We start from the raw sequence: 23,295 nt of genomic DNA, 5'->3' as shown, positions 1-23,295 counted from the left end.
GTGTGAGTGTGTGTGTGTGTGTGTGTGTGTGTGTGCGTGCGTGCGTGCGTGTGTGTGTGCATGAATGTGGGAATGACTTGGAGATCCATGGTTCTCATTATTCAGCAACTGTAATGTGCTCGCCTTTCTAGCTCACCATATTAGGGCTGGTGTTCCCACTGTTGGCTTACAGAAAAGGAAAGGACCAACCTCACCTCTGTTCTGAATGCATTAGCACACATCACATTTTCAATCTGGGCCTCAGCACAGGTTCCCAGCAAGTCTACTGAATAGTAACAGAGTGTATGCATGTGTGTGTGTGTGTGTGTGTGTGTGTGTGTGTGTGTGTGTGTGTGTGTGTGTGTGTGCAAGAGAGAGAGGGGGGCTGTAGCAGAGTTTAAAAATGCCCATACTCCTATTCGGTGCTGATAAGTTGTGTTATGAGAAACTGCCAGGGCAGACAGTAGGGTCTGCCATATTGAGAGGTAGAGAGAAAGGAAGTAGGAAAGGGCAGAAGGAAGGTAGGGAGGGAAGACAGAAATGTTCTAAGTTTTCTAAGGGAAAAAACAAGTATCCTGGTGTGATCCTCCAATTTTTCATTTCCTTTCTCAGCCACTTCCACACTTGTTGATTGGCCCTTACAGTCTACAACATCCACATAAGTTTATGTTCATCATCTTCCACCTCCAAGGTCCATGGATTCCCTTATGTACATAATGGGTCAACTTTTTTTCAATTTAGTATCTGTGTATGTTGCTTGTCCAGCAGTGGTGGAGCAGTGGAGTAAATTTACTCAGGTACTGTACTTAAGTAAAATTTTGAGAAACTTGAACTTTACTTGAGTATTTCCATCTCATTCCAACAACTTTATACTTCCTCAATATTTTTTTTACCTACATTAAGAATGTTTCCTTTTTCCAACTGATAATAAAGTGTAAATGTATCCCATATTCCCCCACAAAATCAAAGACCACAAAAACTTTTTTTAAAGACAAATACATATTTGTGTAGCAGAACGTTTGCAGAAGTTATTTTTATCCCTTAGATTAATCTTGGGCTTTTGAAGGGACCTGAACCTTATTTTGGAAAACCACTTGACCTAGTCACCAACTATTGACAGTATATAAAGTAGTTAAAACTAGCTCCACTTGAGCCAACTACAAACACTAAAATGCTACATAAGTATTTATACATCACTAATAATGTCATGTATAATAATATGTCAGTCGCAGGGGCCTTTTCTGTATAATAAGTACTTTTAACTTTTGACATTTTGTATCGTTACTTTTACAATCTTTGTACGTAATGTACCACTGCTGTCCAGTGGTCTCACAAATAATTGTATCAGATGTATTGTGTGTATTGCATTTAAAACATAAACCTTACCTTTTATGTTTAGGAGACCTGGGGATGATATGTGACCTGAGGATCCCTGTCGCTAATGTTCTGTTTGGCATTACAATCCCCACTCAGTCTCTCTGCACAAGTCCACTCCATCATCTTTAAATCCACTTCTGCCCAAAAATTCTCAGAGGCCTTTTTGACAGCTATTACAACACCACGGAGCATGTTCATTGTTTTAATAGCAGCTACTTTAGTATTCTTTGTGCTGTTGTTGCTCGCTTTAGAAACAACAAATCAAAAAAAATAAAACTTGGATGGCCAAAGGACATGCCTGGGCTGTAAAGAGAAAACATAAAAAGCCAAACATTATTGGAAAGGATAATAAAGTCTGCATGTCCTACAGTGTTTTGAAGGACATTTTGCTGAAATATCATGAGCTGGTTAAGGATGCAAGAGCAGTTTTTTTTTTTTTTCTCTCAAATTTCATTTTGAAATACCATTTCCTTTTCAGTGTTACTAACTCAGTTGTTGACTCCTCTTATACTCATGGAATAAAAGCCTCCTTTGAAAATGATCAAAAAAGTACAACACTACAGATTTCAGTCTCTGACAGGGACATGTACAGTACAGACAGGTGAGAAATTAAAGGAAAAACCTGAATAAATGAGTAGAGAAACAACACATGCAAATGCCTCCATGCGGGGCGCAAGGGGTCACTGAATGGTTTAATGAGAATGACAATGATGTGAATCAAATGTTGTGGCATTTCAAGCCACCAGATCTCAACCCCACTGAACACCTATGGGATGTGCAAGACAGCGCTCACCTCGTCAAAACACCAAATGAGGAATTATCTTTTTACAAAAATGGTGTTCATCTCTCGAGGTAGAGTACCAGAGACTTGAACAATCTATGACAAAGAGGACAGCTTTGTCCTCGCTGTATCCCTGTATCCTCACCTTTATGACACAGCAGCAGACAGTTATAGTGACAGAAATGCAAAGCTTGATTTGTTTTTTTGTTTTTTGGCAGCACTTCAGGCTGCTGCGGTAAAGACTGAGCCTTTGTAGATGGGGCACACGCTCAACCATGTGAGCTACCCAGGTGACCCATAAGCTTGATTTGCGTAGCTTGTTTGACATGATTAGTAAAATTGTTCGTGGTAAATGTCAGGTATTTATGTGACCATGATCCCTCTGTTAAAATACATTTTGGAGGAAATAAGATTTGAAAGAAGTAAACTTTTTTACTGTGGGGGAAAAAAAGTTACAGTTGCTCTCTTTTGTCTGAATAAAACCCAAATATTTGGTTTGAGACGGGGCTCCTGTCACCCACTTGCCTGCCTAAGGTTTTACTGATGATCTGGTTTCAGTGCAAACCTTGGAAAAATCCAATGTATCCATGACCCGTTGTCCAGCGGATCCAACGGCCTTAAGAGGGCAGTCAGCTGTTGTTAGTCATTCCCCTTGAATCTGCAGTCAGTGCAAGTATTTATCCATTATCTTTAGCTCTCTAACCACCATTACTTTTTTCCAGTTTTAAAAAGTTCGTCAGGTGGTGTTCACAGCAAACTACAGTCCTGCCTCCAAACTGGCTTAGAGTAATTGAATAAAGTTTTATTAAAATTTGCACATGTCCAATTAACACAACTGGACTCTGTGACATGCGAATTCTGTAAGATTTTATTGGCCTACTTTTTTGTCAATCTTAAAAATCCTTATCGAAGCCCTTAATGTGTTGTGTGTTGTTGTAAAAAGTTAGCTCATTAGTCTTGATCTAAGAAAGCAAGCAGAATTTATACGGCCACAAAAAAAAAAAAAAAAGATGAAAATATTGCTGCTTGTGTCATGTGGGGAACCATTAGAAGTAGGACAGATTGACCTGTTTCAAGCACCATAAAAACTAAGACTTAAGACTTACCGTAACTCAAAACTTGAGCCTCTCGAACTGAACCGAACACGGGTGCAACAGCAAGACACACCAGCATTACAACGTCACAACTGTCTGGTTTGTTTTCTAACACTAATGAGCAAGTGAGAGAGAGAGTATACTGATTAGTCTGGCAGCATCAGTGTCAGACACTCAGCGGGGCTTCCACAGCTAAGTGTATGTGTGTGTGTGTGTGTGTGTGTGTGTGTGTGTGTGTGTGTGTGTGTGTGTGCGTGCGCGTGCGTGTGTTATGTGCATACTCAAGCATTTATATGGCTGCCAGTCTTTGCTCTCTCCTTTTTTTTCTTGCCATTCCTCTCTTTCTCACTTTCTTCATCTTTCCTCTCTCGTTCTCTAAGCTCCAAAAACTCTGATCCCTGCATTCGCTCAGTCTGGCAAATGACTGCAGGGGCTGACAATCCACTGTCAGCATGCACCGCCACAGTCAATAACGCTGTCCCATGTCACCGCACTACACTGGCTAAAGCTCACATTTCTTATCCCTCCCAAAAAACTGCTGCTTAACAGCCCTTCTCTGCCTTTGCCAATCCTGCTAAACGCATTGCCATATCCCCCTCATATTCCCCCCTCCAAAACCCCATCCTGAGACGTTTTTGGTTGTCCAAATGACCAGAACATCCTTGGGTGTAGTGAATGCTGCTGCATATTTTAAGGTCTAGAGTAGCACCCAGTGAAATTTGGGACCAAATGTGATGTGCTTTTCACGATGCCCCTGAATTCTAAGCAAGTGATGGGTGACTGATCTAGCTGCCTTACTGTAACAAGACAGGGTCATGTAGGCTATACTCAAGTACACACTCCAATTGCATACGCGCATATACACGCATGCATGCATGCAGGGGGTGCAGAGGAGCTCAAACAAGTGTTACCAAGAAATTGTAGTCTCCATGATAATCCACTTCTCCTCTATCGTGTTCCATTAACCTCACAGGGAGCGTACACACACGTTCCCTCTCTTAGCCCCCCCCACACACACACACACACACACACACACACACAGCACTTGGAGATAATTATATACATTTCATTGCTGTTCCTGCTAAGCCTAAACAACCCACCGATGCTCCACTCTCCCACTAAACTACATGAGAGTTTCACAGAAACACAGCGAATACTGAAGTCTGCAACCTACGCACAACTACAGGATACCTGTTTCTTCCCCCGTGCCACACCTGGGGTCAGTGACGTCACCGACACATTATTCAAATGAGCTCTGCAAACACACACACACACACACACACACACACACACACACACACACACACATGCACGTCTGTCAGTGTCAGGGCCTGTGTCGTCCAGCTCCATTGTATCTGCATGAGGCTGAGATAATGGCATCTGTCGCTGCTCCTTTTGTCAGCCCTGTCCCCGGCCCCTGCTCACTGCTGGTCCCCATTAGCTGGCTGCTGGCCCGCTGGCCTCTCCGCTCCATGCTCTGCTGCCTGACCGAGAAAATACAGGAGACGCCTGTCCCTTCCTCTAACTCCTTCCCCTTTTCTGTCCCTCTCCAAGAGATTAAGGGTAGTCAAGGAGTTGGGTAAACTGGAAAAGAAATTCAAAAGGAGAATATCTTATGGCAGGTGTGTTTTGGTTTCATATTCCTTCATATTAGGCTCACTTGCAACAGAAGCCTCAAACTATCAGCGATCAGCTATATGGTGACATGTCAAAAGATTTTTTGAAAAATGGGATATTCCAGGCTAAATCATTTAGCCTCAACATCCCTTGAAACACAGAATGTTTAGGCTTGAGCGTTTTCCAACACAGGTTTTTAAACGTTGAAAATGAATCAACCATATAGACTTTAGAGCTGCAGCAAACAGTTATTTTCATTATCGATTAATCTGGCAATTGTTTTCTCAATTAATCAATCATCATCAGTCATCATTTGGCTTGACACAAGGGAATGTTTGGTATTTATGCTTGAAAAATAAACGGTTAATTTTCTTTAAAAAAAAGCCATTTGTAACAGGATAAGAGAAATGTGTCGCAGAAATTCCCTTTATTCCAGATGGAAATAGAAACGCATCAAAAATCATCAAAAACACAAAGAGGTTTGGCACATATTATCTCATTATTTAGGTTTTTACTTTTAAGGCTGTGCAAATTCCTCTAAAGTCAACAGCTAAATCTGAATGTCTGCACTGTTACTGTATTATCTGCTATTATGTAAGTTATATCTTTACCCATGGGCATATTACTGGGTATTTGTGTTTACGATTTAAAAGTTACTTTGTACGTTAAATATCACACCATCAACTTATCAAAGTATGTTATCATTGCATTATGTCCCTTTCATGAACAACTGGAAACTTAATAATTTCTCATTTTGTCAAGAAGTGAAGAAGCACTGTCAAAAACATCATTACCTTTTTAGAGACATGCTGTTGAGATCTCTCTAAACTGTCCATCTCAGCAACAACTTCCCTTGTCCGTGCTATATAATTACACTCACTGAAGCTGCATTACATCACAATAGAACAAATGAAGCCTGTATTACATTCATCACCTATCTTAGACGTCTCACTTAGTCTCATCATTTTCCCCTCATCTCTCATAAGCATGGTTAATAAAATGTAAAGATGGGAGATAAGACATAGCTGACTGAGTTTTATTAAGAACCTAACGGCAATATCATTGTATTAATGATACTAAGATATCTAAGATGAAGGGCGGACCGGCGTGCCGAAGTGAGCGTGACATCACAGGCAAAAGTATGTTGTGCTGGCTTTATTTCATTATTGGTTAAGCTTCCTTATTAGGGACAGGGGGCGAAGCAACGTTGCCTTTGATTAAGCAAGGCAATTTCAGCAGCTGCTACGGAGCAAAATTACAGTTGTACATCATGCAGCTCCCTCTCTCTACTGCTTCCTCAACTTCTCCTCAGTCTTCCTTTCCTCTGGCTCTCCCGATCTGTATGTGATGCTGATCTCCATGTTGCCTGCACTGTGAAGCAGAAAGGCTGAGAGAAGAGTGAGGGACAACAGCTGAAACAGCAGACAACAGCCCCATCTAGAGATTGTATTATGTCACTGTATTGTTGAGTAGATATGACGTGATCCAGGTACATTAAAAATCCATGGAGTTGAGGTATGTTTTTTAATTTTTTCCTTTTTTACCAATTTCATGATTCAAATTTTGATTCAACTCATGTTGGACATTTTGACTTGTCTATTGAGGTTTTTTTTTTTTTTTTTGAATTCAGTGAGGGTTGTTGATGTTATTTTATTACCGCCATCAAGTAAACACTTTCATTAAGAATGAACACACTTATGGGACAATGGTTAAATAAAAACTTGAATTTGAATTTAAACTAACATTAGTCAGTCTAGATTATATAGACACTGCCATCTATAATCTTTTACATTACCGATTATTACTTTTTCAACTTTACAGACTTTTCTTGTCTCAATACACTTAATAGTTACTATTTATGTCCGTGTATATATTTGGGACCTTTTATTTTCTTGTTTCACTTGGATGTAGTAGCTGTTCATAAGTACAAAGTATTATTATTATGATAAACTTACTTATCTCTGTATCTGTTCTGTCTGCTGCTATAATAACATTGATTATCTTAATTTATCAACATTAAAAGGACAATAAATATTACACTAGAATAGTTTTTGAGTAACTTCCTCATGGGCTCCATATCAAAATGATCTTCAAAACATCATAAACATGACCTCTTCCCTTCTCCCAACATGATGTGATCGCAGATCAACAAACCATCAGGCTGACGGGTCTAACCTATCTGCCATTAGGCCTTCAAGATATCACACTTTGCTTTAATTCACCATTATTCAGAGTGTCACACTTTATATTCCTTGGCATGGGTAGTCTACATGCAGATGCATAATTTATCTCAAATTAGCGCCTATTTGAGTAAGCATCAAAGCAAGGCGGCTAAGGTTGGAGGAGAGCTTAAGGAACCGCAGGGAAACCATGGCCAGGATTAATGCAAGAGATTTTTATAAGAAATTACTGGCTTAATGAAGTGGATAAAAAAAGCTGTCAGTGTTTTATTGCATCTAAATTGTGTGGAAGTGGTGTTTAGCTGTCTCGCCTACTCCCCACATAATGGGTCGTGACAGTAGCTGTGAGGCTTATTTAACTTAACTGGTGAATAACTTGCATGGCGAAGCTATTCAGCGAGTTGTTTTTATATGCACTATATCCAGTAAGGAGATTTTTTTTCTTCCCTTCTTAGTCATTATAATGCTAAAAGAACTCAAGAAAACTGACAATTAACAGTGTATCTATTTTTATATTGGAGCATCACTGAACATCTTAGTTAGAGAATTCTAGCAAAGGTTAAAAAAGGTCATTTAGACTGTTAAGTTATAGAAAATATCCAGGAAACATAAACTTCACTTCTTTACAAATTGTATGTGAGCTAAAGCTTATGTTACATCAATATTAAATAATCCAATTTACTCTATTGCTGTGGTCATACTGCAAGCCCAATAAATGAAATGGGTTCTCTCAACTGCTCTGTGGTTATGAAAGTGGCTGACATTTACAGTCGTACTTTAACAGGCTGTATAATTCACCATACAGGTTCAGAAAATGATGCATGCTTACTGTAAATTTAACAAGTATGAAAACAGTTATTGGGCATAGAGAAGGGGCAAACATGAATAACAATACACTGTGGGGGAACAACGGAATAGTCCTAGAGCGCCATCCTGTGTTCGCTTTTAGGTTTGCATTAGATTAAGGGCTGTTGAGCATCATTTCATTTCGCCTCGTAGGTACTTCCTTACAAAAATACCAGAGACTGTTTTCAGATAGTGGTAAGATGATTCAGTATTTATATACTGCTTGGCCAATTATTACATTGACAAAACCAAAATTAAAATGTTCATTTATTTCACATAGTATAGCATCACAATACATGAAATCAATCATCCATCACAGTTCTGATGTGTAAGTGTTTATTTTCAGGTGACTGTTAATGACTAGGTTGATAGGATCTCAGGGCCTGTTTGAAGAAGCAAGCTCACAGAGTTACCGGAGTAACTTTGCAGAGTAAAATCCGAAAACACCTTGAAAATCTGGAACACAGATGTTTTACAGGCGCTTTACTCGGCAAATGTATCAAGATAACATGTTAATCCTGCATTGTGAGTCAGGATCCTGGTCTACCTCCTGATTAAAGAAAGAGACATGAACATATTGTGTGTCCTTGTAATGGCAAAAAGTAATGAAATTTGGTCTTTTTTCCTCCTTGTTTAAATCGGTTTAATCATGTTGGTTAGTTTCATTTTCACTTTCTCACCTTTGAATGCAATGAGCAGTGTTACGGTTAAGAACAATACAAGTTGACAACAAACCAATGTATGCATGCTTGGAATGGGTACATTTTGTTCTTGTGAATCCTGCTGAACTGAGCCAAACTAAATACACAACATGGGTTAATAATTTTGGGCAGGACTGAAACTGTAGGTGGAAAAAACATGCAAGTTTCAACCAGTTCCTATCCTCATCCCAAAATGAACCCCTCCACCAGTCCTCCATCTCAGCCCAATATATTTTTAGATGGCAACAAATAAGGTCTTAATCACGACATTTTTCCATCGTTTTACTGTTTCTAAGTCATTTAATCATTTTGGCAGTGCTTTTGCAAAGACCATTTCCAAAGTTCCAACCAAACTAATTTTTTACAAACTACTATAAAGTCAATCAAAAGTTTGATTTTCAGTGGAACACACACAGAAGAGTTACTTTCACTGATTGAAAATAGTTCATTATGCTAAGCTGCTGTTATTGAGAAGAAAGATATATACTCTTTCCGTAAAAAGGTCCCAGTCTGGGATCTAATCAAAACCTTTCATTGACACTTAACACACACAACCACACATACCTTTCATTGAAACTCCTGCACACACACACACACACACACACACACACACACACACACACACACACACACACACACACACACACACACACACACACACACACACACACACACACACACACACACACACACACACACACACACACACACACACACACACACACACACACACACACACACACACACACACACACACACACACACACACACACACACAATCCCTTTTCAGTCTGCACACAAAACCTTGTTTTCCCTTCATAAGTGAAACCAAAAAGTGAGTTTTGGGCAGCATTCAGGTAGGGTGAGGTGAGTGGTGGTTAGAGAAAGCTTGCACTGCAGACAAGCTTTATCTACATAAGGCCATCTCTGAACATATGTGGGTTAGGAATAGCAGTTCACATCCACCATCTTTTTTTTTTTTTTTTTTTTTTTTTTTTTTTTTTTTTTTAAATCAGCACAGAAGTGGTCAGGGTGGGTTCATCACTAGATAAGATTCCTGCAAACTGACATCACAGTTTGTCCATAAACAAGAGGTTACAACAAGGGTTTGATTTCCCTCCTCCCATTGTTCATTAAGGAGGGACCAGCAGCTAATTATCACAGCCTTTGACTGCTTAAGGAAATCCAAAGAAAGATCCTGAACCTTTTCCTGTCCAGGGACAGTTTGACTCTCTTTGACTTCCTCACAGCCATCACGGTGCCTTGCATTCACCTGAAACGAATGCTGGAATTTCCCTTCTATCTTAGCTTGAGAAGCCTAAGCCCGATGTGCTCCTGTGTTGTCTCACACACTCTTGGCTCAAGCCGTCTCGCAGTACTTTGGGTGCTGGGAGCAAGGGATTGTGATTGGCGTGCCGGTGAGCCCCAGTTGAGCAGTCTCTCCTCTACAGGCTCTCTAGCCCTTCTCCATTTTTCCTTTCCCCACTTTTTGCGTCTTTTTATTTTTTTTTATTTTGCATCAGTGTCTAGACAGTGTTGCGCGGCGTGCCATTCAGTGCAACGGCCTTGGTGCAGGGAGAGCCCACCGCCTGAGAGCCCACTGGACGCTGGGTGGAAACGCCCACCTCAAATACTTCATGGATGGCCTTCCGGAAACAGTGGAAGTTGTAGTCTATTAATCCTAAGGAGGCAAGAAAGACACACAGATTTTTATTATGACATATACATCTTGCTTTGTAGCAATAGACACTAAAGAAGGTCAGTGCTTTTGCGTTTCAAATACATGGGCCAGACATGACCATCAAACAGACCATCCGTTTTATTTTAATGTTACAAACAGCTGGTCGAAAAAGCTGAGTTTTAGACGGAGCTTCAACGACCGCCCGAAAGCACGGTAAAGTTATATGGGAGGGAGGGGGGTGGGGGGAGAGAGAGAGAGAGAGAGAGAGAGAGAGAGAGAGAGAGAGAGAGAGAGAGAGAGAGAGAGAGCGAGCCCAGCAGCCGTTCGAACAAAGCCGTGACTGAGAAATAAAATATATGTTTTCGCCGATTCATCACAAGAAGTGTAACTGTAGCAAGCATCTCACTATCACTAACATTATCCACATTCATACATAGACGAAACAAATGATATATCCAGCTTTTAATCACGGTTGTCTTATATTCTGACCAATACGGTATTATTTGCGATGCGTTGTAAGAACGTGAAAAGTGGGAGGAGAGGTAGCGCTAGAAGTATCTCAGGAACTAATCATTTTGTATTTGTTTTCATGAATCCAACACGCACAGATTAAAGTTGTTTTCTCCATAAACTAGTATTATGGTGCATCCAAAAATGTACCACAAAACTTCTACATGATAAAGACAGAATAACATAAACATCTGTAGAATAATGTAACCCGATGCAATACCCATCCACAACAGTTTTAAAGCCGATTAATCCCTGTGGAGACTGACAGGTGTTGATTTCCCTCTATGGTCACTTTTGAGACATTGAGATGTAGTTTGTGGTCTGCTCTTGTATTGCATTGTAACAGGAACACCTTATAATAATGCAATTTCTATATATGTAATAAAGTAATAAACATAAAACATCACACACTATAAACATGCCAAACAATACACAGAGGCACACAAAATCTGAACCTTCTAAAATTTCAAAATGCTGCATTTATTGCAAAGTTAAAGAGGCACTGGACCAATTTAACGGATAAAGATCAGCTTACTCATCACGAGGAATACTACCAAGATTATGTCATTTCTTTTGTGGCTTTGGAGCGAAAATAAGCCTGAGAATGACATCAGGGTAGTTTCACTCTCACAGCAAGGAGGATCTCTTAAAATATGCTATTTTGGAGCTGGATTCATACTTGGGGGGGGGGTAAAAGTCAGGATATCTCGGCCTCTGTTGCATCAGTCTCTTGTAAATCCCCCAACTTCATGAAAGTTCCACTTAATTGCAACACATTACAATGCATAGGTGTCCTTATTTTGATGTCATACACTCTGTATACATGTAGATACAGACTCGCTGCAATTCTAGAATAATGTGGAAGAAAATATGAAAACACTTGACTTGAGGCCACATCATCATTAGCCTAGTTTATATCAACGACGTTTCATTTCCGATTTCTGAGGACTATGGTTAACTGCTCCTCAGATCTCTGCAGGGTAAATCCAGACAGCTAGCTAGACCATCTGTCCAATCAGAGTTTTCTCTTGCACGACTAAAAACAACTTTTGAACGTACACGTTCCACCAAAACAAACTCCCGAGGCTTTTTTTTTTTTTTGCAGAGGCACCGTGGCTCCGCCCGGTGTTTAGTGCTGCCCAAGACGAAGAAGAAATGTCAATAAACCAGAGTACGTTTTTCTCCTATCTCGGAATGCTGTGTGGACTAGGCAATGCGAGACTACCATTAGCCTAATTAAGCCAAATGAGCTCCAGGGGATCACAGAATTCTCTGACAGTTTACCTTTGCGCTCAAAGCTTTCTTCCCGCAGGATGCAGACAAGGGCCAGGAACTTGGTGACCTCTTTCAGGTACAGCACAGTGGTGTTGTTGAGCTTGATGATGGCCATGGACTCCTTGTCGTAGGCACTGCCACTGCCGTCCTCCCTCAGACTGGTGTGGCACATCATAACACCACAGTGTTCAGGGGGAAATTAAAATGGAATTAATTGCAGCTTGTGGTTGGGTTTAATTAAGCAAATAAATGCATAAATTAAAGTATGCTTCAATGAAAGCATCCTCAGACAATCCAGGGGTAAACTCTATCTTAAAATCATTAATTATGTTTTATAGAAAATAAAAAGAATCTACTGTATCGATGCTTTTCCCTATGTCTTCAATCCACTTATTATAAAGTTTAAGTCTGCGAAAATGCTAAATGCATCTGATGGACAGAAAAAGCTGAAAACACAGCTCATACCTCAATTAAAAAAAACACACTCACCCATAGATGCAGGAGACGTCAATGACCACGTCGATCATATCACAGCACAGTTCATAGGACTGCATGTCTACAGGAGAGCTGTCTGTAGCGATGTAGATCTTACTGACCACGTCAAACAGAAAGGCCTTCTCTATCCCTGAATTCTGTCAGGGAGAAATATTAGGTGAAGGATGACGGAGAGGAAGAAGAATGCAGGAGGAAGAAACAAAGGAAAGAAAGGGGGAGTTAGAAATGTATAATGCGGTAAAGACGTTGGACATTTGATAGAGGTGGGAGATATGATGACAAATGCTGTGAGACAATACTAATTTGGCAACAGTCAAAGATTTTACTAGGGCAACAACTAACGATTTCTTTTTGATTAATTGTTTGGTCTATAAAAAAAAAAAAATGTCAGACCATAATGAAACCACATTTCCCTGAAGCGAAAGTTGGCATAATAAAGTTGCTTCATTTGACCAGCCAGCAGTTCAAAACCCAAAGATAGTCAGCTTCCAATCATAGAAGACCAAATTAACCAGCAAATACTTACATTTCAGAATTTGGATCTGGTGAATTTTCAGTGTTTCTGGTTTTAAAATAAAAAAAAATAAATAAATAAAAAAAAAGTACTTGCACATCACCACTTTACATAGTCTGTATTGAGCACCATAACACACTGCCCTGCTAACTACATACTACAGCACTTACTACACACTGTCCCGTTGGCTATTTTAACTGTTTTTTTTTTTTTTAAATCTGGTTTTATATATTTTAGTCTATGTATCTTTTTTTTTTTTTTTTTTTTTTTTTTTTTTTTACGTCTGTAGGATTGTCGTCTTTTCCTGTTGCACAGCAAGAAAACTATGACAAATAAATTATTCTTAATCTTACTAAAACGATGAAATTATGCTATATTGTTTTAGCCCTAGGTTTTTAATGCCGTTTATAGGAGTAGGAGTATTAGTAGTAGTAGTATTTTTAATATCTAAGTAGTGTTTAGGCCATTGTCAGCTAATGTCACAAATCAATGAGATTAACTGCTTGTTGGGAATATTGAATTTGTATATGATTTTGCATCAATAAAATACCTTTATTTGTCAGGTATTGAATTTACTCCTGGTGTGGGAAATTCACACATCTAAAGTGCAATGTTACGGAAGAACCATTTCCTTCTTTTCACATCCAATATCCAACAAAAATAATGGGATATATTTAGCAAACTAAACTTCTGTGATTGTTAGAGTGCATGTCGGAGAATCTGTCTGGAGCATAACTAGCCAGTGGAGCTTGCGTGTGTGCATCCTTCACAACTGTAAGTCGTATATCTTATTTGTCAGTTGATGGTTAGCTGGTGATTTCGTTGTTTGTGTTCTTCACCTGCTAGCTAGGTTGCATGTGGCTGTTGATTCGATATAATGGTGGTTGTTAAACGCCCTTGCTCACGTTTGTATTTTATGTGCATTATTTACATGCTACAGTAGTTACACTGCATTAAGATAATGTAATTAATAGTGGGTTTATTGTTATTATTTGTTAGCCTATATATAATATTCCTATGCATTGTGTATGGTAACCTTTACAATGTTATGTAGTTACAGCACTTGACCGGCATAAAATCGGCATATGTCAGACTGACCGGCCGGGTCGCCGGTCATGGCCGATCACGTGAAAATCGGCCAACTCCGGTCACCAGCTGGTCAGTTGGTGCATCTTTAGTTTTGACTATCAACCTTATTCATTTCACCATGTGTACTATTGATAAATGTAAATACACTGATACTGTGATTTAAATTCCATATACCATGATAGAGGATTGTATTCATATCGCCCATCGCTATAAGACAGCCACGAAAAAAAGAGGCATCTAAAAGAAGCACTGGGCTGCACTCCACAAAGCTTCAAAATAAAAGGTTCCACTTAACGGTTTAGATGCCACTTTAATCCTCTCCTGTCAAGAAGACAGGATGTGCGCCAACGGACGACATATACACAACGTTTATTCAAACGTTTCAAAGCTGAATCTTGCAAGTCATTCCAAAGGCAGAGGCACGGAGTTCAATTACATGCTCTTTGAAGTATTTCTCAGTACTTAATCATGAAATATAACATCCAAAAAGAGAGATGGAGCTTTACACTTACACTTGGAACACACAAAATATATAAAAATGTTGCTTGTTGGGTGTTATTAACAGCAAAATTAAAATATTAAAAATCTATCATTGGGAGTATGTGCAACATCCACAGACCAGCATTACAATCAAGGACTATGAGGGCATTGGAGGAAGTGCTCACCACAAAGGGCATCAGAGCGGGCAGTGACTCACATAATGCAGGCCGTCACACATAAATCACACTGGTCAATGACAAACTTACAAAAGCGTCATTCACAAAGTGTTGGCTGTTCTTAACTTACAGAAATGAAGATGTTTAGGAGGTTCTCCAGAGTGGGAAGCTGAGGGATGAGCTTCTGCACCACTTTGCTAAAGGCCTCAAAGATGGAGTGGTCGTAAATACTCGTCAAGTAAAAGCTGAATGAGAAAAACAAAACAAAAAAGGAAGTGAATAAGCAGTTAATAGTAGGAAACACTTCTCACTTCCTCAAATACATTTGAAAGCAGGTAAAAATACAGATAGTCACGAGCTCGCATGACAAACAGACACAGGATGGTAGAACAGAGATGTTAATCGAAGCATTTAAGCCGGATTCAGACATATAAACACTGGAATGAAAAAAAAAAAAAAATTATAAAAAATCTTCATATGACAAAAGTGGACACACATGACTCATGGACTTTAGTAACTAAGATATATAAATAAAAAAAAGGTCAGACCCTAAGGAAGCCAGTGACTTGAGGCAAATGGAACTGTCTGCATACACTTGGCAAAGCTCAACTTTACAATGCATTACAGTGATGAAAGCACCAGAGAGCCACAAGGCAGAGCAAAAAAAAATAAATAAAAAAAAAACAACAACATCTCAGCTCCGCTATATATCCTGGACCGCTCCGGCTGTCTGGCTGAAATAAACAACAATCTCACCCCACATAAAACACAGTGCAGCGTGTGCCAACACAGAGCAAACATCAACGGTAAAGCTGCTGCAGAGCTGACTGGGATCAGCCAGGACAGCCTGCTTAATGTCGTACATAGCAAGTTTCTCTACACAGTGTGTCAGGGTGAAGGCTGCAGTTATTCATCGCAGCACACGATCAATTAATCTGTTGATCAAATGTAATAAAACAGTGAAAATCAACGGTCAATCTTGCAGAGCCCAAATTGATGTTGTCTTGCTGTCTTTTTGGTTTTATCTGACCAGTGTTTAAAATCCCCAAAATATTACATTTACAACAACAAACCAGAGACAATTATCACATTTGCGAAGCTGGAACCGTAATTTCTTTTTTTTGCAGTTTGCATTGATAGAAAAAAAAAACTTGATTGATTGCATCAATTATTCAAATTGTTACCAACCAATTTTCTCTACATCGGCTAATCTATTATTCTTTCAGCTCAATTATGGAATAATTTATTGATAACCTGATTAGTCGTGTGATGAATGGCTATCAAAAATATGCCAACGGTATTCAATTTACAGAGTATAATGGTGAAAAGCAAACAAATCCTCCCATTTAACGATCAAATAATTACCATAGTGTTTTACTTGAAAAATGACTTAAATGACTTCTGTAATAATTAACAATACTGTCATGAATTAGGTTTCTGTCTATTGACTAAGCCATTAAATCAAGATTATTTTAGCCGAGGCCTTTTGAAGGGCCATTTTCTCAGGTTACATGACGTATTAATATTTTCCTCAGAAAACAACAAACCAATAAATCAGCAGTGATGATGTTGTGAACTACTGTACAGTGACAATAGGGGCAATACGACACACACGTGATTTAGCCTTTAATTAAATATGTCAGACCCTGGGAACTTGGACCTAGAGGATGGATACCCGAACCGAGCCCACCTTCCTACAGTTGCTTAATAAAAGCGGGCTTTCCACACAAAACAAACAAACCTATGTGTCATTAGTACGAGGAAGAAAAAAAAAAAAAAAGATTTTAACTGTCAGGCTCGGGTCGGGCTCGGACATAAATATCTTAATGCCTGTCGGGCTGGGTTCGGTTACTTCTCTGTCGGACAGAAAAATGCGGCCCGATCCGCACTCTACTTGGATCTTATCAGCTCTGGTATCTTAAGCATGGGTCATTGTTTCTTCATTAGGAGGCCAAAGAGGAATCTCACAGTAACACTAAGAGTATGCAGGCCACAGGCTGCTGTACATCAACACTACTTAATACGGAACTGTACATTTTATTCTTGGATTTTTATTCTCGTTTTAATTGTTATACTAAACTATGATTTTTATTTATGCATCTTATAAAAAAGGTATTAAAATGTGTATTTGTTAATATTTTTAATCCCTATTTTGCTCTTTAATGTTTTGTGTAAAGCACTTTGAGTTGCCTTGTGCTGAAATGTGCTATATAACTAAAATGGCCTTGCCTTGCTGAAATCACAGAACTAACTGACCAATAAGCTCCTGCCCTGAACTACTGTGTCACACACAAATATCTTCAGTTCTAGTTTGTGCTCTGGAGTTTTGGCTTTATGAAAGCACCTCCCTACTAGGGCTTTGCAATTAATCAAAATTTTGAATATGATTTTTGCTCCCAATGATCACAAAAACAGAATAATCGAGAAAAACAATTATTTAGCTCATTACGTTTTGCAAGTAAACTCTTATTTTCTCTTATGTTCTGAATGAAAAAATAAAAACGAAAAGTATTAAGGTAAATTTCACAGTTCACAGTAAATTTCACAGTCAAGTGTTTTTTTTACTGTTGATTTAACTTTTCCCACTGTTTTAAAGTTCAATAATTGCAACATCTTTCCAGAAGTCAACAAGTAATCATGTTAAATTATTGTGATTTCAATATTGACCGAAATAATCGCGATTATATTTTTTTCCCACAAATGAGCAGCCCTACCCTATCATGTCTGTCTGTCTGTGACACTGATGCACAAATGCTTTCATATTGATGTCATTTAACCATAACGCTGCTCAGGGAAATTTGACATCATGTTGGAACCATCTTGATAAAATTCCTACTCTGGAATTAAATTCCAAGTCATATTCCTGAGATAATGATGGTGTTGTGCTACATGTGCAGACTCAGGTGACATGAATTGGGACACTTTAAACGGTTTGGTGAATGCAGCCTTATTTTCAATTTGGAACTTGTGTGTGTGCTGTGGTTAAAGTGGTGAGCAAGCATTATGTAGTTGAAGGTAGGTTGTTGATTTGATTTTGTGACAGTGGCCGTTAGACATTGCTGTCCAAAAAAAACCATGTATCTCCAATTTTGGTGATTTTGATATTTTCAGATGAACTGAAAGATTAAAAGTTACTTCTTGAGTTGAGATCTACTAGTTCTTAAGATAAGTAACCCATAATACAAATAAGAGTGTGTGTGTGTGTGTGTGTGTGTGTGTGTGTGTGTATTTATGTGTGTGTGTGTGTATGTGTGTGTATGTATGTATGTGTGTGTATGTGTGTGTGTATGATAATTTGAAATGACTCTACACCAACATGTGCTTGCATAGGCAGCAGGGATGAAATTATGTATTATTCAGCCTTTTACAGATGCAGAAAAAAAATAAATCAAAATGTTAAATTAAGTGTACCTGAGATGCAGCTTTTCCAAGCTAGCGTCTGCCAGATCGTCATTGGCTCTCTGATGGATGTCTCTCTGAGTCTCGATCTTGTGATCGTCTGACAGGCCATCCACTTTGTGGATAAACACCTCGAAGTTGATCTCTGGATTGACCCGATAGGCCCGAGACACCGTGAGGTGAAGTCTGCCCAGGGCCTCCACATAATCATCCTAAGGAGGAAGAAAGTAACCCATTAATACACATACTGAATGAGTACATCTTTTCAGACAGTAAATAATATAATTGCCACAAATGCATTACAAAAATCCAAACTTCCAAGTACCCTACAATCCATATTTTAGTTCACAATTATCTTCTATGGCTGCATTAATGCACACATTATTTCTGCTATACTGTCAGCTGAGTTAAAGCTTTTGAGAGAAAAAAAAACAACAACAATCAAGCTTCTTTAAACATTTTGTTTTTGAAATTGACAATTCTCTCAAAACTGCATGTACCTCCTGCTTGGATGAACATTGTAAACGGGCTATTTTGAATATTTCAGTGCAGCAAAAGATTATACATATGTTAAATTGCAAATACAACCATGCCACAGCTAATTCATGTCAGTAAAATGAACAGGAAAATCAACACATGCTGCCTATTTAACACAAACACGTTATCATCAGCTTTAAACCAGGTATGAGGAAATATACCGCTGCATTGTCTTCCAAAACAGCAAGACAAAAACCAAGTCTCCTCAGATATCACTGTGTGACCAACCGCTGAAACTAATTGAATGTGATGCACCTCGTGGAGTACAAATAAACCCTGCAATCAGATCAGCTGTGGCTAACATCACGACAAATTACTTCTTGAAAGGAATGGCATTAAAGCCATGGCGTGTAATTGTCTTTTATCCTAGCTACACTGGCTGTCCCATCTAGACGGCTTCTACAGGAACTTACATCAACAGGGAGGACTAAAAAAAAAGTTTATTTCCTTTAAATGTGCAGTTTCACCTTGACAAAATGTGTGTGCAAGAGTGTCAGAACATTGTCAGCTTTTCTATTTGTAAGATGAAATATCCAGTCAGTATCAAGATATTTTTGGTCAGCACATTTGAAACATGACACTGTTGTTTTTTTATGTTTACAGCAGGTAAAACCCCACCAAAAGTGTTGCTGAGAAAAAAAAAAAAATCCCTTTCCTGCGTTTATGACCAAGTCAAACAAATCACTTTTCTTCTGTTCTTCACCTGAGCATCGATGACAAATATCAAAGCCCCGGTTCCTCTGAAGATCATCTCGTAGTCAAAGGTGGGGTCAAAGAAGTCAACCTGACCCGGGAAGTCCCAAATCTGGAAGTTGACAAAGGAGCTGCTAGAGATGTCGTCCTTGTAGATCTTGTTGGTGCTCTCCAGGAACAAGGTCTCATTGGGAGACATTTTGTGGAAGACCACCTGAAATCACAACCGTGTTCATGTTCAAGAAATGCAGATGACAAACATGTTGTAGTTCTATAATAATATGGACACTGGGTCAAATAATAATGTGGAAACGGTTGATATATTGTAAACATTACACACACACACTCTCTCTCTTCCCCTTCTCTCTCCCCTTTCATGTCTTCATCTGTCCTGTGGAATAAAAGGCCTAAAATGCCCCAACAAAAATAATCTTTATAATAACTGGTGCTCAGGTTGATCACAGCCAAGAGATGTTAATGGACTGGAAATCCTCCTCGCTACCATACTAAAAGGTGGATGGCTGTATTTTGATCATACAGATACAAAAATTGAAGTTTATGAGCTCCAATTCCATGTCTGTTTTATTCTCAAGTATTTGGGGTCTTTTTTGGGGCATATTGTCCAGCACTTTCAGAGTACACTTTTTTTTTCAGCTTTTATCTTTTTTGATTTAATGCTTGTTAAAGGACTGGGACTTTGAACCTCTTGTTACACGTTATTTAATCTCATTGGCCTATAAAGTTACAACGAATGGTGAGGATTTAATAATACAGGAACTTTATATACATACAACTTTTTGAAAAAGTGTTATTTGGGTTTTCTTCACTAGTTACTTACACAAGATGATGATTTCCTTACAATATGTTGCATCTTGCAATATTACCGGTATGAAAATATTGTTTTCATGGGAAAGATTATTGTACGGTTTTCTGGTTCATGCAATGATTTAAGCACAAAGACACTGTCACATGAAGAGCAAGAGGAGGGGAAAGGGCACAAGATTGTAGACTCACTCTGATGCAACACATCACTCTACATTCAGCATTTTCCAGCTGCACGCTTTAAAACTGTAGACAGTAAGACTGCAGCTGTATAAAGTGAAGGGTGGATCAGGGTCTTGGTCTGCTGAATACAGTAACGGGTAGAAAATAACCTGAGTGTTCTCTCCACCATTGCCATTTTGAATCAGTGTGTGGGCCACTGAGGTCACAGGCCAATGAACCAGCAAAAAGCCAAATCACATGTTTTTCTGCCCATACTGGAGGTTTACAGGAGAACATTAATCTGAGACTTGACAGTGTGTGGATTACAGAAAAATAGTACAAGTGTGCACTTCAGTACAGAAAACTGCTATTCATTATTTTTGTATATATAGGATAGGCTCCTGGCGAGTCACGCTATATCCAGCCTGATTCTACTTCCCCCTTGAGATTGAACATAAATAATAAAATATCATAGACGGCACAACTGCATCTCATTTATTATTCAAACACAGTGCCCGTCTGAAAGACTTAAAGAATATAACTGACACAGCTAACCTTGGAGGGATTACCAACTTGGCAAAGTGGGCAACTCCAAACAGGCCCCAAAAGCCCCAGGCTCATTGCATGTCTATTGGTTGTGATAAGTAGATTCATTGCAAATGTGTTAAGGCATTTACACCACTAAAGTGTGTGTCTATGTCTTATAGAGGGACCCTGTGTCAAAATCTAATTTTAAGAGCGTTATTATTTTTTTTTCCCCCCTATCTATTGTGTACACATGATGCATATTCTTAATTAAGTTGTAGTTAATCACATTTCCACAAACAAACGCAAATTAACTATCACTGCTGTATAGAATTCAGGGTTTCCTGCAGTTTTTTTTTCTGCAGAGGTGGACCATCTCACCTGAAAGACAAGACAACCTCCACCAATACCATAGAACTGATTACGCTTTTAATAAATATTACATTAAGCTATAGGAGAAAAACAGAGGTGCTATTCCACACAGCATAAGTAATACATGTGACTACTGTTTAGGCCTTCAACTACTAAGTAGATTGATCACAAGACGAGCGGCGTCAGGATCTGGGTGGCTCAACACCACAGCAAGAATGTTTTCTAGGGGAACTGGGAGTACTGGTTAATCTGGACTCAATGGGATCTTCGAGGCCACAGGGTTCATATTGCACAATGCACATGGGGCAGTTGGTGGAGGTTCAGTAGGGGCCCCATAACTCATGAATCCAGCCATGACTTAAATACAGAATTAAAGAGCATGTTGGCCACACTGCATGTGCTTTGACTGGTGCACGGATTAAAACAAAGTGTTATGACTTGCAGAATGAAAGGTGTGGTCAAGTTACAGTCATGTGAGAGAGCTACACATCACACCTACCTCACAGCTGGGTGGGACTAAGATATGTTAGGCATGCTGGACGAGTTGTGAACAAAACAGTCACATGCTTTATGTCCATATATCAGTTAAGATGCACCCACTGCGTCTCCTGTCCACCTGGTTAATAATTTACTGCTACAGCAACACTAACGTTAGCTAACACTGAAGGCTAACTGGTCATTAGCTGCGGGAGAGGGTTCCATTTCAGTTCTTCCACTCTCATGTAGCTAGACATGTTATCTGCTGGTTCATAGCTACCATCACTTACGACATGCTAAACTAACTCGCTAGCTATTTTGGCTAACGTCCCATTTACTGCGTGAAGCAGGGGGAAGGCGCAGTTTAACGTGAACGTCTCTCCCTACCTTCTGTATGGATGATTTGCCACTTCTTCTCAAACCCATGAGCAGGATTCTCGGTTTGCTGTCGGACGGCGCCGGGCTGTCCTCAATGTCGGCCTCCTCTTCACCATAACCGAAATCTTTGGGGAACGAGTCCGCAACCCCGTAGCTGTCAGCCAGCTGTTCCACCTCGTACTGAATCGACATTTTGACCTAACGACGGTCGCTTCCCCCCCTTACTTGTCACTCACCACACCCGTGTTTGTATCGGATGATCGGTATGCACCACAAACTACCGTCACACAAGGAAAATAGTTTGTCAATAATGCCCAGGCTACTTGGAAACACCGAGCGTGATCCCACACATTTCCTAAGGATTTCCTCTCCTTTGAAAAAAAACTCACCCTTTGATCCCACCCCTTGATTCTGATTCGCTGTCTGAATTACAACACGTAAAATGATTGGTCGACCGCCTGTCACTTTACTGAGGTTTGTCGCTGTCACCTGACTAGCACTCAGACCTGTATATTGTGACCTTTCATCCGAATATGAAGCAATACACATTCGTAACACAACCGTTTGGATGATTGAGTTTGCAAGAATTACATATAATGTATACATTTTTATTTCCTGTAAAATAAGTGAACATTTGATGAAGGTAGTCAAAAAACAAACCAAATACATAGTGGGCAGCGCTGGTGTTCTGCAATATCACCGGCAGATGGTAGCAGAAATCCACCACAGTAAAGTGAAGACTTTAAAGGTATTTTCGAAATGTCGGAATTAATCGAGTCGATGGATTTAATTTAGAACATATGCCATTTGTTAAGCGTAGACGCACTTGAGTTAGAGTTTTGCATCTTCTATCTAGGATTAAAGCCATGGCTTATGTTGTTTCTTAATTGCCTTGTTGTTCCTAATTGTCTTTTTTAGTCATTGTTGTTTCAATTGCTGTGTTTAGTGATTGTAACGGTTGTTTTATTGTTAGTTTCTATGCATGTATTAGACTAGCTATTGTATTATGTGTTTTATTTTTTAAAAGCCTATAACCAGTCTGCAAATTATACATAATGTCCTATATATTTATATTTTATCTTATATTGAATCGGTTGCAATTCATTTAAATGTAACAATTCCTGCATGTATTGCC

At 39.2% G+C, this 23,295-nt stretch overlaps 1 protein-coding gene across 1 annotated transcript; it reads right to left on the bottom strand.

Annotated features, from left to right (window-relative positions):
• Positions 1-10,077: 10,077 nt before the first annotated feature.
• Positions 10,078-22,571, bottom strand: rragca (Ras-related GTP binding Ca). The gene is made up of 7 exons (XM_028580444.1): positions 22,170-22,571; positions 19,435-19,638; positions 18,207-18,406; positions 14,926-15,040; positions 12,531-12,673; positions 12,051-12,199; positions 10,078-10,256 (listed from the first exon to the last, which is right to left on the bottom strand). The coding sequence occupies exons 1-7, from the start codon at positions 22,350-22,352 to the stop codon at positions 10,102-10,104; spliced, it is 1,149 nt and encodes a 382-aa protein (XP_028436245.1). The 5' UTR covers positions 22,353-22,571; the 3' UTR covers positions 10,078-10,101.
• Between the last annotated feature and the right edge of the window lie 724 nt (positions 22,572-23,295).

The sequence above is a fragment of the Perca flavescens genome, chromosome 6 (genome assembly GCF_004354835.1).
Source record: "Perca flavescens isolate YP-PL-M2 chromosome 6, PFLA_1.0, whole genome shotgun sequence".
NCBI lineage: Eukaryota > Metazoa > Chordata > Actinopteri > Perciformes > Percidae > Perca > Perca flavescens.
The sequence above is the reverse complement of the archived record's forward strand: the minus strand, read 5'-3'. Positions and strand labels throughout refer to the sequence as shown.